The sequence below is a fragment of the Neofelis nebulosa genome, chromosome 6 (assembly GCF_028018385.1).
Source record: "Neofelis nebulosa isolate mNeoNeb1 chromosome 6, mNeoNeb1.pri, whole genome shotgun sequence".
Classification (NCBI taxonomy): Eukaryota; Metazoa; Chordata; class Mammalia; order Carnivora; family Felidae; genus Neofelis; species Neofelis nebulosa.
In genome coordinates, this window is record NC_080787.1 from 61,171,672 (window position 1) to 61,184,921 (window position 13,250).

At 38.1% G+C, this 13,250-nt stretch overlaps 2 protein-coding genes across 2 annotated transcripts in view; both read right to left on the reverse strand.

Annotated features, from left to right (window-relative positions):
- Nucleotides 1-13,250, reverse strand: part of LOC131515417 (protein eyes shut homolog) — a 779,912-nt gene that overhangs the window by 89,130 nt on the left and 677,532 nt on the right. The window lies entirely within an intron of this gene.
- Nucleotides 3,113-5,021, reverse strand: LOC131514404 (nuclear ubiquitous casein and cyclin-dependent kinase substrate 1). The gene has a single exon (XM_058734360.1). It carries the CDS (start codon nucleotides 4,949-4,951, stop codon nucleotides 4,220-4,222), a length of 732 nt encoding a protein of 243 aa, XP_058590343.1. The 5' UTR covers nucleotides 4,952-5,021; the 3' UTR covers nucleotides 3,113-4,219.

Genomic DNA, 13,250 nt, shown 5'->3' on the forward strand with positions numbered 1-13,250 from the left:
GCACTGCAGAGAGAACCACATATCTCTAGGCAGGTAAGATGTTGCTCTAAACCCTTAGTTGTGATTTACTTCAAGGCGCTTTGTCTTGTGGCAACTCTGAGCCTGTGAAAAGATAGGGCTTCTAAGGGAAAGAATAGTAATCAGGAGAAGGGGCCAAGGAATGTCTAGCCCACTTGTGAAGAGTCCCCTGTGTCCTCATGCACACTGTCTCCATTACACTTGATCAGGCAGGAGAACACCGAGGGACCCAAATTAGAAAAAGAGGGCATTCAACTTTACAAATGATTCTTTCCAGTTCTTGAAAGTAAACTCTTTATGATCTTCAACCAGGCAACATTTGGTTAATTTGATTACTCTATTACACAAATTCCCAGATCAGACTTCTAGAAGTGTCAGTCGTCATCAAATCAGTAGATTGAACAGATTGTAATGAGAATATTTTAGGGCTATTAAATGAATTTTTTTCTTTTGTAATCCCTAGTTGCCTCATGGTCTCCATATGTGAACTTCTGCATTTTTTTCTTCAGTTCTTTTAAAGTTACAGCAATAGATTGGGACCCTGAGGAAGGAAGGGGAATGCTGGGATTTGAGCTAAATATTAATTATTTAGTGTGTGGAAGAAGGGAGCAAAATCAGTAACAGCAGATTGGGATGTTTCAGGCAGTCGAAAAGTCTTATGTTTCTCAACATCACCTAGGGTCATTAAAAATTCTACAAACCTTCAATGATGGGGGCATGTCATAATCTTTTTTATAATATAGCACTTGGATGTAGGCTCAATGTAGAATCTTTGCACAACATATTACATTATGCTTACAAAATACATTTTAGCAAAAATTACCATAATAGAAAGGTACAAACTTCTGTCTTCTAGAAAATTTGCCACGGCAAAATTTTCTCATTCCCAATCAGGACAGAGAAATGATGCATTGTTGTTTTGAATGCAACTGTATTTTTCTCTCTTTTTAGAATGTTTATTTTTGAGAGAGAGAGAGCACGAGTCAGGGAGGGGCAGAGAGAGAGGGGGACAGAGGATCCCAAGTTGGCTCCACCCTGACAGCAGAGAGCCTGATGTGGGGCTCAAACTCACAAACCGTGAGATCATGACCTGAGCCTAAGTCAGACGCTCAATGGACTGAGCCACCCAGGTGCCCCTGTATTTTGTTCTTTAAAAAATATTTTGTAGTTAGTTCTTTATCTGGATTATCGATGTTTTATGCATAGAAGTGACCAAGAAGAGCTACTGGAAGGTGGGTAGAAGACACATATGGAGCTCAGATTGCAGAACACCTTTCAACTCTGCAATCAGCGATGCCTCCTGAAGCCCACTGGCTGGCAGTGACACATAAGGTACTAATATCACCTCACATTTTGAGGAGAGGCCACTGGAGACAGCCGGCTCAGACTCGATTTTGGATTTCCTCACTTTCTATGTAAATTTGAGCAAGTTAACTTCTCTGTTTTAGTTTCTTTGTCTCTAAAATGAGGATAGTTAAGAGTATCCAAATTTTGTGTGAAGAATGAGAAAAGCATGTGGCTTTAGGAAACACATCTGAGCTAACCACAAATCTCCAGTGGGCAAGCCTCTTGTGCACTCTCTGCCGTCCTTTTGACATTTTCCCAATTGAGTCACTAAGGCAACTTAATTTACACCTCCTCTTTCCCCGTCTAACATCTAACATTCAACGTCTCTCAATTAATGATCTTGCTTCTTATTGCGAAAAATAAACTCAGAACAGAGAACTACCCCATCCTTCCACCATCAAATCTTCCCCATCTCAAATCTCTCATTTTAATCCATGTGTTCTGCCTTCTCTCTGGTTACAAAGCTGCCTGCCTGGATATTGGACCCACCCCTCATTTACTCAAGGACGTTGTTTCAGCAATTCTTTCCCATTTCCCAGGAGACACCAAACTCTTCTTCTCTATTGAACTAAATATGCTAAAATATCTCCATTTGAAAAAACTGCTTTTCTCAACTCCACATTCCTCAGAAAAACAACTACTCCTTGTTTTTCTGCTCATCATTCTAGTAAGACTCTTCTAAAGAGTATCTGTGTTGAGTTTTTCTTCTCTGCTTTCTTTTCTTTCTTCCTTCCTTTTCTTTCTTCCTTCTCTTTCTTTCTTTCTTTCTTTCTTTCTTTCTTTCTTTCTTTCTTTCTTTCTTTCTTTCTTTCTTTCTTTCTTCCCCCCCCCCCCCCCCGTTTCTTTACCATTCACTCTTGATTTTATTGCAGTCAGGTTAGCATCTCTCTTTCCTTTGAAATTTCTTATGTGAAGGTCACTAGTGACCACCATCTTTTTACATTCAGTGCCAATTCTGTTTCCTTCTTATTCAATGTCTCAGGAGCAGCTGACATAGTTGATTATTCCTTTCTCATGAAATGCTTTCATCTTTCCTCCCAACCAAATCTCTTCCCCAGTCTTCTCTTTGTTCAGAACAAAAACTTATCATAATCTAAATTGTTTCTGTCTCTGCCACCCCAACCAGTTGACTGGAAAATCCAGCTTATTTTCAAAATATATCTTCACTACTTCTCATCACCTCCATCAATACCACAAAGTCTACCGCACTATACACTCTAGCCTGGACTACTATTTGCTTCTTTTTTTTAAATTTTTTTTATTAAAAAAAATTTTTTTTAACGTTTATTTATTTTCGAGACAGAGAGAGACAGAGCATGAACAGGGGAGGGGCAGAGAGAGAGAGACACAGAATCTGAAACAGGCTCCAGGCTCCGAGCCATCAGCCCAGAGCCCGACACGGGGCTCGAACTCATGGAGTGTGAGATCGTGACCTGAGTTGAAGTCAGACGTTTAACCCACTGAGCCACCCAGGCACCCCTACTATTTGCTTCTTAACTGGTCTCCTTTGCCACCTTTGTCCCAGGCAGTCTTGTTTTCATATTGAAGCTAGTGTGAACTTTTAAATATTAACTGCACATTTTAAAGTCCTCTAGTGTTTTCACTTGAATTTTGAAATTTAAAAAACCCCAACTCTTTAGCATACCCTCAAATCCCCACTCTCCGAATTTATTTAATGCCCATTTCTTCTTGCTCATTCTGCTCCAACCTTGCTAACCTCTTTGTGTTTCTTTTTTTTTTTTTTGAGTTTCACATTAATTGGTACTTTATTTGCTTAAAACCTAAACATTGTCAGTTAAGAAGAAATCCACTCTGGTGTATAGATCTTGCCATTTAAATTCTAGGTTTGTTTTTGTTTTTCGTGGGGTTTTTTTGATCCTTGGTAAAATTTTATCCAAGAAACAGAATAGATACATATATATTTAAAAACATGAACCACTGGAGAATGAAATAGGAAATCAAGAGTGACTTAAGTTTTGGTGGCCCTTGTGTTTTTTTTGTTTGCTTTTTTTTTTTTTTTTTTTAAAGTTCCTGAAAGACTGTAGCAGGGTAAAAGGATCACTGGCTCCCAGTCTCTTTGAGATAACAGGTGACGGAATTAAAAAAAACAAAACAAAACAAAACAAAACAAAAACCCACCCCCTCACACAAGGTCAGGTGACCCCATTCCCTGCCCTGCTCCCTCGGTAAAAAATATGAATACTTTTAGTAACAATTCAGAATTCAGCATTCAGCTTTATCTCCTACCTGACCCATCAGTGGAAGTGTAACATCATGATTTTTTGTAGACATCTATACTTGTGTATATAGACATATAAACTTGTATTAGATGACAACTGATTTTTTTAAGTCCAGGTAGAGACAGAAGCAATCATTTTTAACTAAACCCCTTCTATGTTTTTTGATTAGGGTTTAACTTGCTACCGTTTAGCAAAAAGCAAAATTTCCATAGCGTTCACCTCAAATCTTATTGCTTTACAACTGCAGTGTACCTTCCATTAAAAATAAAAAGATGAAGCAGTCAATCGAGTGATTACTTTGACATGGCTTTCATTGGGAAGGGGTGGGAAAGAGGGGTGACGGCAAAGAAAAGACCAAAAGACAAAAAAGTAAATTAAACATACAATGGTTTTCTTGGAAAAGAGAGAGAGAGAGACAGAGAGAGACAGAGAGAGACAGAGAGAGACAGAGAATGTTATTTTCAAGAAAAGGGAAAAAGCATTGAAAGCCATGAGTCAAGCCATAGCCAAAACCATGTTCTATCTTAAGTAAGTTTTTTTTTCCTCCTTTTTTCTTTTTCTATTTTATTTTATTTTTTTTAAATAAAATCTCTCCCCAAACCATCATCACTTTTTTAATCCTCCCCAGACTGGGCTTCATCTTCAGACCCTTCATCCCCAGATTTCTCAGGTGGAGGGCTGGCAGAGGGTTTCTTTTCTGGAGGGCTTTCTGGTTCCTCGTCTTCTTCTTTGGGAGAAGGAGTCTTTTCCTTTGATGCCTTGGAAGCTGTGGGGCGACCCACCTTCCCTTTGCCTTTCACAGGGCTTGGAGTCACTGTAGCCTTTAGCCTGGGTTTGGGCATTTTCTTTTCTTTTCTCTCAGGTTTGGACTTCTTAACCATCTTTTTGTTTTTCTTTTTTGAACTGCCATAGTCACTATCATCATCATCTTCCATGAGGAAATCTTCATCGCTGCCGGAATCTTTCTCTTGGAACGGCGCCTCATCTTCCTCTTCTTGTTCTTCTTCACTGCCCACGTCCTCCATGAGCATCTCTCTCTGTTTGCAAGCTGCTTTAGAGGCTGCCTGCCGTTGCTGGCGCACATTTTTATGATCTTCTTTTTCATCTTCACTGTCCTCTGCTGAGTGAGAATCATCCTTCTTGGTCTTCACATCTTTCTCTTCGGAGTCCTCACTATCTTCCTGTGAATTCTTTCCAGATCGCCTCTTGTTTTTAGCTTCTCGGGGAGATGACAGAATTTTCTTAGCTGGAGGCCCTGAATCTCTTCCATAATCTTCATCAGCATCATCAGATTCCTGAAACTGTGAATAATCAACCACCTTTCTATTTCTGACAGGCCGAGACATGTTCGCTGTCGAAACAGGACCGAGTCAAGAAGCCAAAGACCAGGACCCCCCCCCCCCCCCACCCCCGCGCGCTCGGCGCCCCCCCCCCCCCCCCCCAACTTCGGCCGATGGGGCCGCTGCTGCCGAACCCCGGGCTGCTGGCTTCTCAAACTCCGCTGCTTCTTGGTTCAGGGCCCCTTAATCAGACGAGCCCCCCACTCCCCCGTCTCTTCAAACTGGATCACCTCTTTGTGTTTCTTAAGCAAACCAAACACGCTACCAGCTCAGGCCTTCTGCTCCTCTAGTTTCTAATGCCTGGAACATATTCTCCCCCCGCAAAGATGCATGGCTTGCTCCCTCACTTCCTTCAAGACTCTGTATAATTATCTCCTTTTCACAGGGGTCTTCTTTGACCATCCTATTAAACTATTAATTCCTCCTACCCCTATCACTCTCTAGTTCTTTATCCTGCTCTGCTTATTACAGCCTAATTACATAATATGCTATTTGTTCATCTTTTACTGTTTCTCTCCCCAGTTAGATTTTAGGGCTCATCAAGGCAGAGAGCTTGCCTGTCCTTTGCCAACTCCAGGGTGTACAACAGTGCGGGGCTCAAGTGGGGATGGGATGCATCTTTTTTTTTTTTTTTTAATTTTTTTTAATGTTTATTTATTTTTGAGACAGAGAGAGACAGAGCATGAGCAGGGGAGGGGCAGAGAGACAGAGAGACACAGAATCTGAAGCAGGCTCCAGGCTCTCAGCTGTCAGCACAGAGCCTGACACGGGGCTCAAACTCACGGACTGTTAGATCATTGACCTGAGCTGAAGCTGGACGGTTAACCGACTGAGCCACCCAGGTGCTCCCAGGGATGCATCTTTATCAAATGGTTGGGTGGGTACATACAAAGGGCTTACCATGGTGTTGAAAAAACAGTGACACTGATAATGCTATTTTTCTGCTGTTAATGTTTATTTAATAAATTTATTTATTTAATAAATGTTTATTTAATATCTTATATTTATGTTCTTATGTCATTAAACAAAGAATTGGATCTGCTGGAATAGAAACAGAATTTCTGTACCATCACCAATGCTAACCATTGCTTGTTTGAATTTTTTTTCATTTTCTAGTGATTTGCCTCTAAAGAATAAGAACATTTCTGGATTTTTACAAAGATATTAGCATCTTAATTCTTCAAGTGTGGGCAAAAATTCAAATAATATATTCCATACTGATACTGAAAATCAAGGAAGAGACCCCAAACTTCACAAATCAGTTGTTTTTCATAACTGAGTTGAATAAATATAACTATAGTATCATAAATTTTTTTCTTTAGGGGCACCTGGATGGCTCAGTTGGTTAAGTGTCTGACTTCAGCTCAGGTCATGATCTCGTGGTTTGTGAGTTCGAGCCCCACATCAGGCTCTGTGCTGACAGCTTGCTCAGAGCCTGGAGCCTGCTTCAGATTCTGTGTCTCCCCCTCTCTCTGCCCCTCCCATCCTCATGCTCTGTCTCTCTCTGTCTCTCAATAATAAACGTTAAAATTTTTTTTCTTTTAAAATTGCTTTATGTTTAATATTTGATAATAATGTCTTTTTGAACTTATAAGATGAAAATACTAATTATGTTTCTTGGGGAAATTGATAGTTTTTGACAGAAATTTTTGACTTTTACATAACACTTGATCTTAGCCAAAAGGCCAAGAAGTGATGACTTTTACATAAAAAATATCTATATGATTCCATCACAATCTTGTCTAAAATTTAACAAAATGGGCTTGAGAAAAGTTCCTTAAGTTTATTAAAGAATTCTTAAAAAGGTACAGTGTTTTCAGGATAAACTGTCCTGTCTAAATCTATTTTCCTGAAATAAAGCTCATTGTTTTAGTTTTATACAAATACAAAAGACAAAGAGAAAACTAAATAAAGCAGTGGTTGATTTTTACTTGGCTTCTGTTTTCTATATGGGCTGCTGTAGATAACCTTTAGCAGACTGGACACCAGGGAGCGCTGACTAGTGAAAATGCAATTCAGTTCTTCCTCCTCTATTATGTATTTTAATGAAGCAAGCAGATGGTAGATGGATTTTCCCCTGGAAACTGCTGATTTGAAAGACTTCAGTATGCCAATTTTGCAAGCATGGTGTTTAGCAGCATTGACTACTTAGAAATATACATTTAACATTGCCAGGAAAAAATTCATATACCCTTAGGCAGATGGATACAGTTGCAAAAATACAAGACTACTGCTTGCAACTCCAGCTTTTTTTGTAGATTTGGGTGTAAACATTTTTCTTCTTTGTTCTAACCTCTTAGTAAGACAGCAATAGATTTAGCGCCATATCCTGCATAAATGCATTTAGGTTATAAAACCATATACATGATCGCTGTGGTTTCTATTTCTGTTGTTGAATAAGCTCCTTGTCAAGTATGCTTCTACACTGCTCAGCATTAGCATTTAGAAATAAAAAAGTGGTAATCTACAAATGTGATTTTCATTTAAAGGGAAGAGAAAAGTAAGTCTCTTCTGAGGTGTTATTAACAGCATAGGTGATGGTGACTTGTATAGAAAACATACACTTACCTATTCTTTCTGAACTCAAGATAACACTCAATACCTGAATAAAGTCAAGCTCTCTATTCAAATGGATACAGTATTCAGTCCACCCTCAGGTAAAAACATGAAATAAATATCATTGGTTGAGTGTCAATTCCTGCTTATACTAAATCATTTAAACATTCTGTGTAGATACAGAATTCCACCATTCTCACTTCTCCATCTAATTGTCAGAGAAAAGTTAAGAACAAACAGAATTTTACATAAATGTAGGAAAACTGATGAAAATGTGGAGCATCATTATGTCCACCAGCAAAAGAAACGGTAAATGATCAGAATCCAAAGCAGCACATTCTTTTTCGATGCATAATTCTTAGAAATTAGTGCCATCTTCTGGCTTCTCAAAGTACTGCTTTCAACACAAACCAGATAAAGGTAGCATTTTTACAGTACCATGACATGTCAAAAAAGAAGAAAAATCTCCAAAAGATATAGGTCACATTGTAGATCTGCATTACAGTTTGTGGCATAAACATTGACAATGGTGTCAGGTATCACGTATCTAACATTCACATTACATAAACAATGCAGATTTGTACTGGATTAAAATATGCTTTGTAGTTTATTCTAATAAAGTAAAATTCCCAGATATCACACACATGGAATATTTAAGAACTGATATGCTTGGAACACTTTTCTCATTCCTAATTCATGTGTGTCTTCATGTTAACGGATTTTTAGTTAAGAAATTAAGAAACATCGAGGTTGGAGTGGGTCATCATTCAAATTCGGTGAAAATTTTTAAATACCTTTTAATCTATTATTTTTAAAGTCATGGATATATAAACACATTTTTACATACTCCAAAGTAATAAAAATAATAGCAATGATACTATCTACTATGTTCTAGTTGCTAGGTGCCCTCTCTGAATTATTTTATTTCTCATAGTGCCCCAATGAGATTTCTTACTCTTATATTCCTATTTACAGATGAAGAAACTGAGGCTCAGAGAGGTGAAGTCACACAGCTAAAAAATGGCAGTCAGGATTTGAATACCAACACATTTGACTGCAAATCAAATGAATATTTGCATTCAAATGTGTTGGTAATGATCTTTCTTTCTAATGATGGCTGTGTTTTTTTTAATGATGGCTGGGATATTCATGACATTGGTTGATTAAAAGCTATTGGTAGATATTTATATTATTGACGTTTGTTCCCAAATGGACTTCATACAAATTTATCTTATTTCCTTCCCGAAGTCTTGGGCCATGAACTCATGAAAATTGAGAGTAATTTTATATTCTCTCTTCCATATTTAATAGAAATGTGAATACATTTAATTGCCTTGCAGAGCCAACCATTTAACTGGTACTCAAAATATATAAGTGAATATATATAAGATAAGTTTTGTTAAGAGCTTAATTATTTATAAGATGTAGAGAATATAAGTGAAAAACAGTGGTTAAAAAGATCAGTGTGTTTCTAAAGGTTTCTAAATGTTCGAATGCACACACACATACACACACATGTATTCCAGATAATTAACTATAATTTTCATTTTGTTTTGATATTTTGTAGAAACAGTTTAGGAGAAGCAAAATATAACAGGGATTAATTTATTAAAATGATAAGGCTGATGTACTCTGAGAAAGAGAAAAGAAAGGAATTTGTACTAGAGATACTAGCGGGAAACTATTTTTAAGACATCTGTGATTTAGCTGTTAAAGAGCTGGAAAAAAGCAGCAGCATACTGCAAAATACTAACTTATTTCTGGGGACCACAATACTTGACGTTTCAAATGCATATAATAATAGGAAGATTTTATGCTAACAAATATGGCATGAAAGATTATTCTAAGTCATATTACTAATAAAACAAAGAAAACTCATCAGCCATAATTTGTGAGGTTTAAACTTTGTATACGAGTATTATTATTTTTGAATGGAAACATTTTGTTAAATATATAAGCCTCAAGACTTCATGTACTAATAGTGAGCAGGTGTCTAATTCAAACTATAATGGTATGAACAAAACTACAAAAAAGGATTAGAAGATTAAGAATTAGAGACAAGAGTATGCAAACAAAAATCAGGAAAAATAATGAAATAAAATATCTTATTTGTTATAGCATGAAATATCTGGAATAAACCTTTATTAGGTTTCTTAATGGTGATGGTCTACAGAAACCAATCCTGGCTATTCTAAGCAGGAAAGGACTTTATGGGCAAGCAATAGGCTAGCTTATAGAATCAATGGGAAGACTAGAGAACTGGAGGGTAGAAATAGGCTGAAATAAAGGAATCTAGGCAGTTCAAACATAGCCAAATGTACACTGTGTGAACAGTGTCATCAGGATGCAGACACTGTCATCTCTAGGACTGTGGTCACCTCAGCTACAAATAATTTCTAAGTATTGCTCTCTCTTTGGATGCCTTTCTTAACATTTGAATCCTAGGGTGAGTATCTCATTGGCTTATCCTAGGTCATGTGTGTGCAAACAAATAGGAAGGAAGTGTTATGTAGCCCAAACCAAAACCAAAACACAATAACCAATAGATGTCTCTCAGAAACTTTGGTTACCAAGTGTCAATATGCATCCTTTTTCCAGTACTTGTATTTTCAAATTAAAACTTACTTCTATGACAAAGGATCCAAGAATATACAATGAAGAAAAGACAGTTTCTTCAATAAACTGTGCTGGGAAAACTGGACAGCCACATGCAAAAGAATGAAACTAGACCACTATCTTACACTGTACACAAAAAATCAAATCAACATGGATTTAATATTTGAATATAAGACCAGAAACCATAAAACTCCTTGAAAGAACACAGATGGTAAATCCTTGACATTGATCTCGGTTGGCAATGATTTTTTGGAATCGACCCCAAAAGCAAAGGCAACAAAAGCAAAAACAAACAGGTGGGACTATAGCAAACTAAAAAGCTTCTGCACAAGAAAGAAACTATTAGCAAAATAAAACGGCAACCTCTTAAATGGGAGAAAATATTTGCAAATCGTGTATCTGACAAGGGGTTAATATCCAAAATACATAAAACTCATGGGCAAAAAAATTTTTTTTTCTGATTTAAAATTGGGCAGAAGTTCTGAACAGGCATTTTTCCAAAGAAGACATACGAATGACCAACAGGCACATGAAAAGGTACTCAACATCATTAATCCAGGAAATGAAAATCAAAACCACAATGACATATCACCTCACACCTGTTAGAATGGCTATTATCAAAAAGACAAGAAATAACAAGTGTTGTCAAGGTTGTGGGGAAATGGCAACCCTTGTGAACTGTTGGTGGGAACATAAATTGGTGCAGCCACTATGAAAAATAATATGGAGGTTTCTCAAAAAGTTAAAAATAAAACTAACCATACGATCCAGTAATTCTTCTGGGTATTTATCCAAAGAAAGTGAAAACACTAACTGAAAAAATAAATGCCCTCCTATATTCACTATAGCATTATTTGTAACAGCCAAGATTTGGAAACTACCTAACTGCGCATTAATGGATGAATGGATAAAGAAAATGTGGTATACATATGTATAATGGAACATTATTCAGCCATTAATAAGAAGGAAAAAATTGCCATTTGTGACAACATGGATGGACCCTGAGGGCATTAAGCTGCGTGAAGTCAGGCAGACAGGGAAAGGCAAATACTGTATGATCTCATTTTTGTCTGGAATCTAAAACAAACAAAAACTGAGCTCATAAACACAGAGAATAGATTGGTGGTTGCCACAGGTGGGAAAGGGGGGAAAAATGTGTGAAGGGGGTTAAAAGGCACAAACTTCCAGAGTCACAACCATGTACTGCAGAGCATAATGACTATAGTTAATAATACTATAATGTATATTTGAAAGTTGCCAAGGGGCGCCTGGGTGGCTCAGTTAGTTAAGTGTCCAATTGTTGATTTCTGCTCAGGTCATGATCTCATGGTTTGTGAGTTCAAGCCCTGTGCCAGGCTTTGCACTGACAGCATGGAGCCTGTTTTGGATTCTCTCTCTGCTTCTCCTTTGCTCACACTTGCTTTCTCTCTTAAAATAAATAAATAATCTTTAAAAAAAGTTGCTAAGAGAGATCTTGAAAGTTTTCACAAGAAAAAAAATTTGTGACTATGCATGGTGACAGATATTAACTAGACTTATTGTGATGATCATTTTGCAATATATACAGATATAGAATCATTATACTGTACACCTGAAACTAATATAATTATATAATATTATGTGTCAATTATATCTCAATAAGAACAAAAAGCAAGACAAAATAAAAAGTTTCTTCTGACATAATACAACAATCCTATATATAATTTTTAAAAGTTACACTCCTTTGCAAAATGGAGTCTTTAAAAAAATGTTTTTTAATGTTTGTTTATTTTTACAAGAGACAGAGCATGAGCGGGAGAAGGGCAGAGAGAGAGGGAGACACAGAATCCGAAGAAGAGCCCAACGCGGGGCTTGAACTCATGAACTGTGAGATCATGACCTGAGCTGAAGTCAGATGCTTAATTGACTAAGCCACCTAGGCTCCCCAAAATGGGGTCTTTTAAAAGTTTTCTTTTTTAAAAAAAATTTATTTATTTATTTATGAGAGAGAGAGAGAGAGGGAGAGAGAGAGATAGAGAGAGAGAGAGAGAGAGAGAGAGAGAGAGTGCAGGGGAGGGGCAGAGCCAGAAGCAGGATCCCAAGCAGGCTCCATGCTATCAGCACAAAGCCCTATGCAGGGCTCAAACCCAAGAACTGTGACATAATGACCTGAGCTGAAACCAAGAGTAGACACTTAACTGACTGAGCCACCCAGGTGCCCCCAAAGTCTTTCCTTTTATTGCATTTTGTTCTGAGTCCAAGATCTCTGCATAGTAGGCGTTTCTCCTCATTTTATACTGTGATCCTGCCCTGTTATGGGTAATGTCTCAACATTACTAAGCCCACATGCTTTATATAGAGACCAGGTAGCACATGACAGCTGTAATGATATATGTGATTTTTCTTGGTGACAAAATCAAACGTACTGCTAATACTATTGTGGTTTGGTGCTCACCTGAGTCCACAAGAGGTAGTCCAAAGGAAGGAACTTGATGTGGGTCGCTAATTATAATGGGGAACAAGAAAGGCAAATGGGAGATGGTGAGGCCACCCAGACACTGGCAACAGCTGAAGAGTTAAAGGCAGCTGCCATCACCAAGGCTGAAAGGACAAAGGGAAGACCTGGTGTTTTATTTATTTTTTATTTTTTTAATGTTTTTATTTATTTTTGAGAGACAGAGAGAGACACAGCACAAGCAGGGGAGGGGCAGAGAGAGAGAGGGAGACACAGAATCTGAAGCAGTTTCCAGGCTCTGAGCTGTCAGCACAGAGCCTGACACAGGGCTTGAACTCACAAACCACGAGATCATGACTTGAGCTGAAGTCAGACGCTTAACCCACTGAGCCACCCAGACGCCCCAGGACCTGGTATTTTAAAAACCTAGGAGCCAGACCACCTGGCTGGAGCCGGATCCTTGACTGGGGCTGCTCATCAGAACCTGGGACCATCGGTGGGGAGGCCTGGAACTCATAGTAGATACGGCTACTGGTAGACATGCCACCAGAAGCAGGGGAGGGGAGATAAATACAGTCAATTTTCTCTTCCTCCTACTCTCTGGTCTTCCTCCTTTGGTGGGGAAATTGTAGTCTGCACATGTCTGAAACATGGATTTCAGAGAAAACAGGCAAATGACTGGCATCCACTGCCATGAAA

Excerpts from the sequence above, each read along its gene's own strand:
- LOC131514404 (XM_058734360.1), bottom strand. The coding sequence starts at position 4,951 with ATGTCTCGGCCTGTCAGAAATAGAAAGGTGGTTGATTATTCACAGTTT.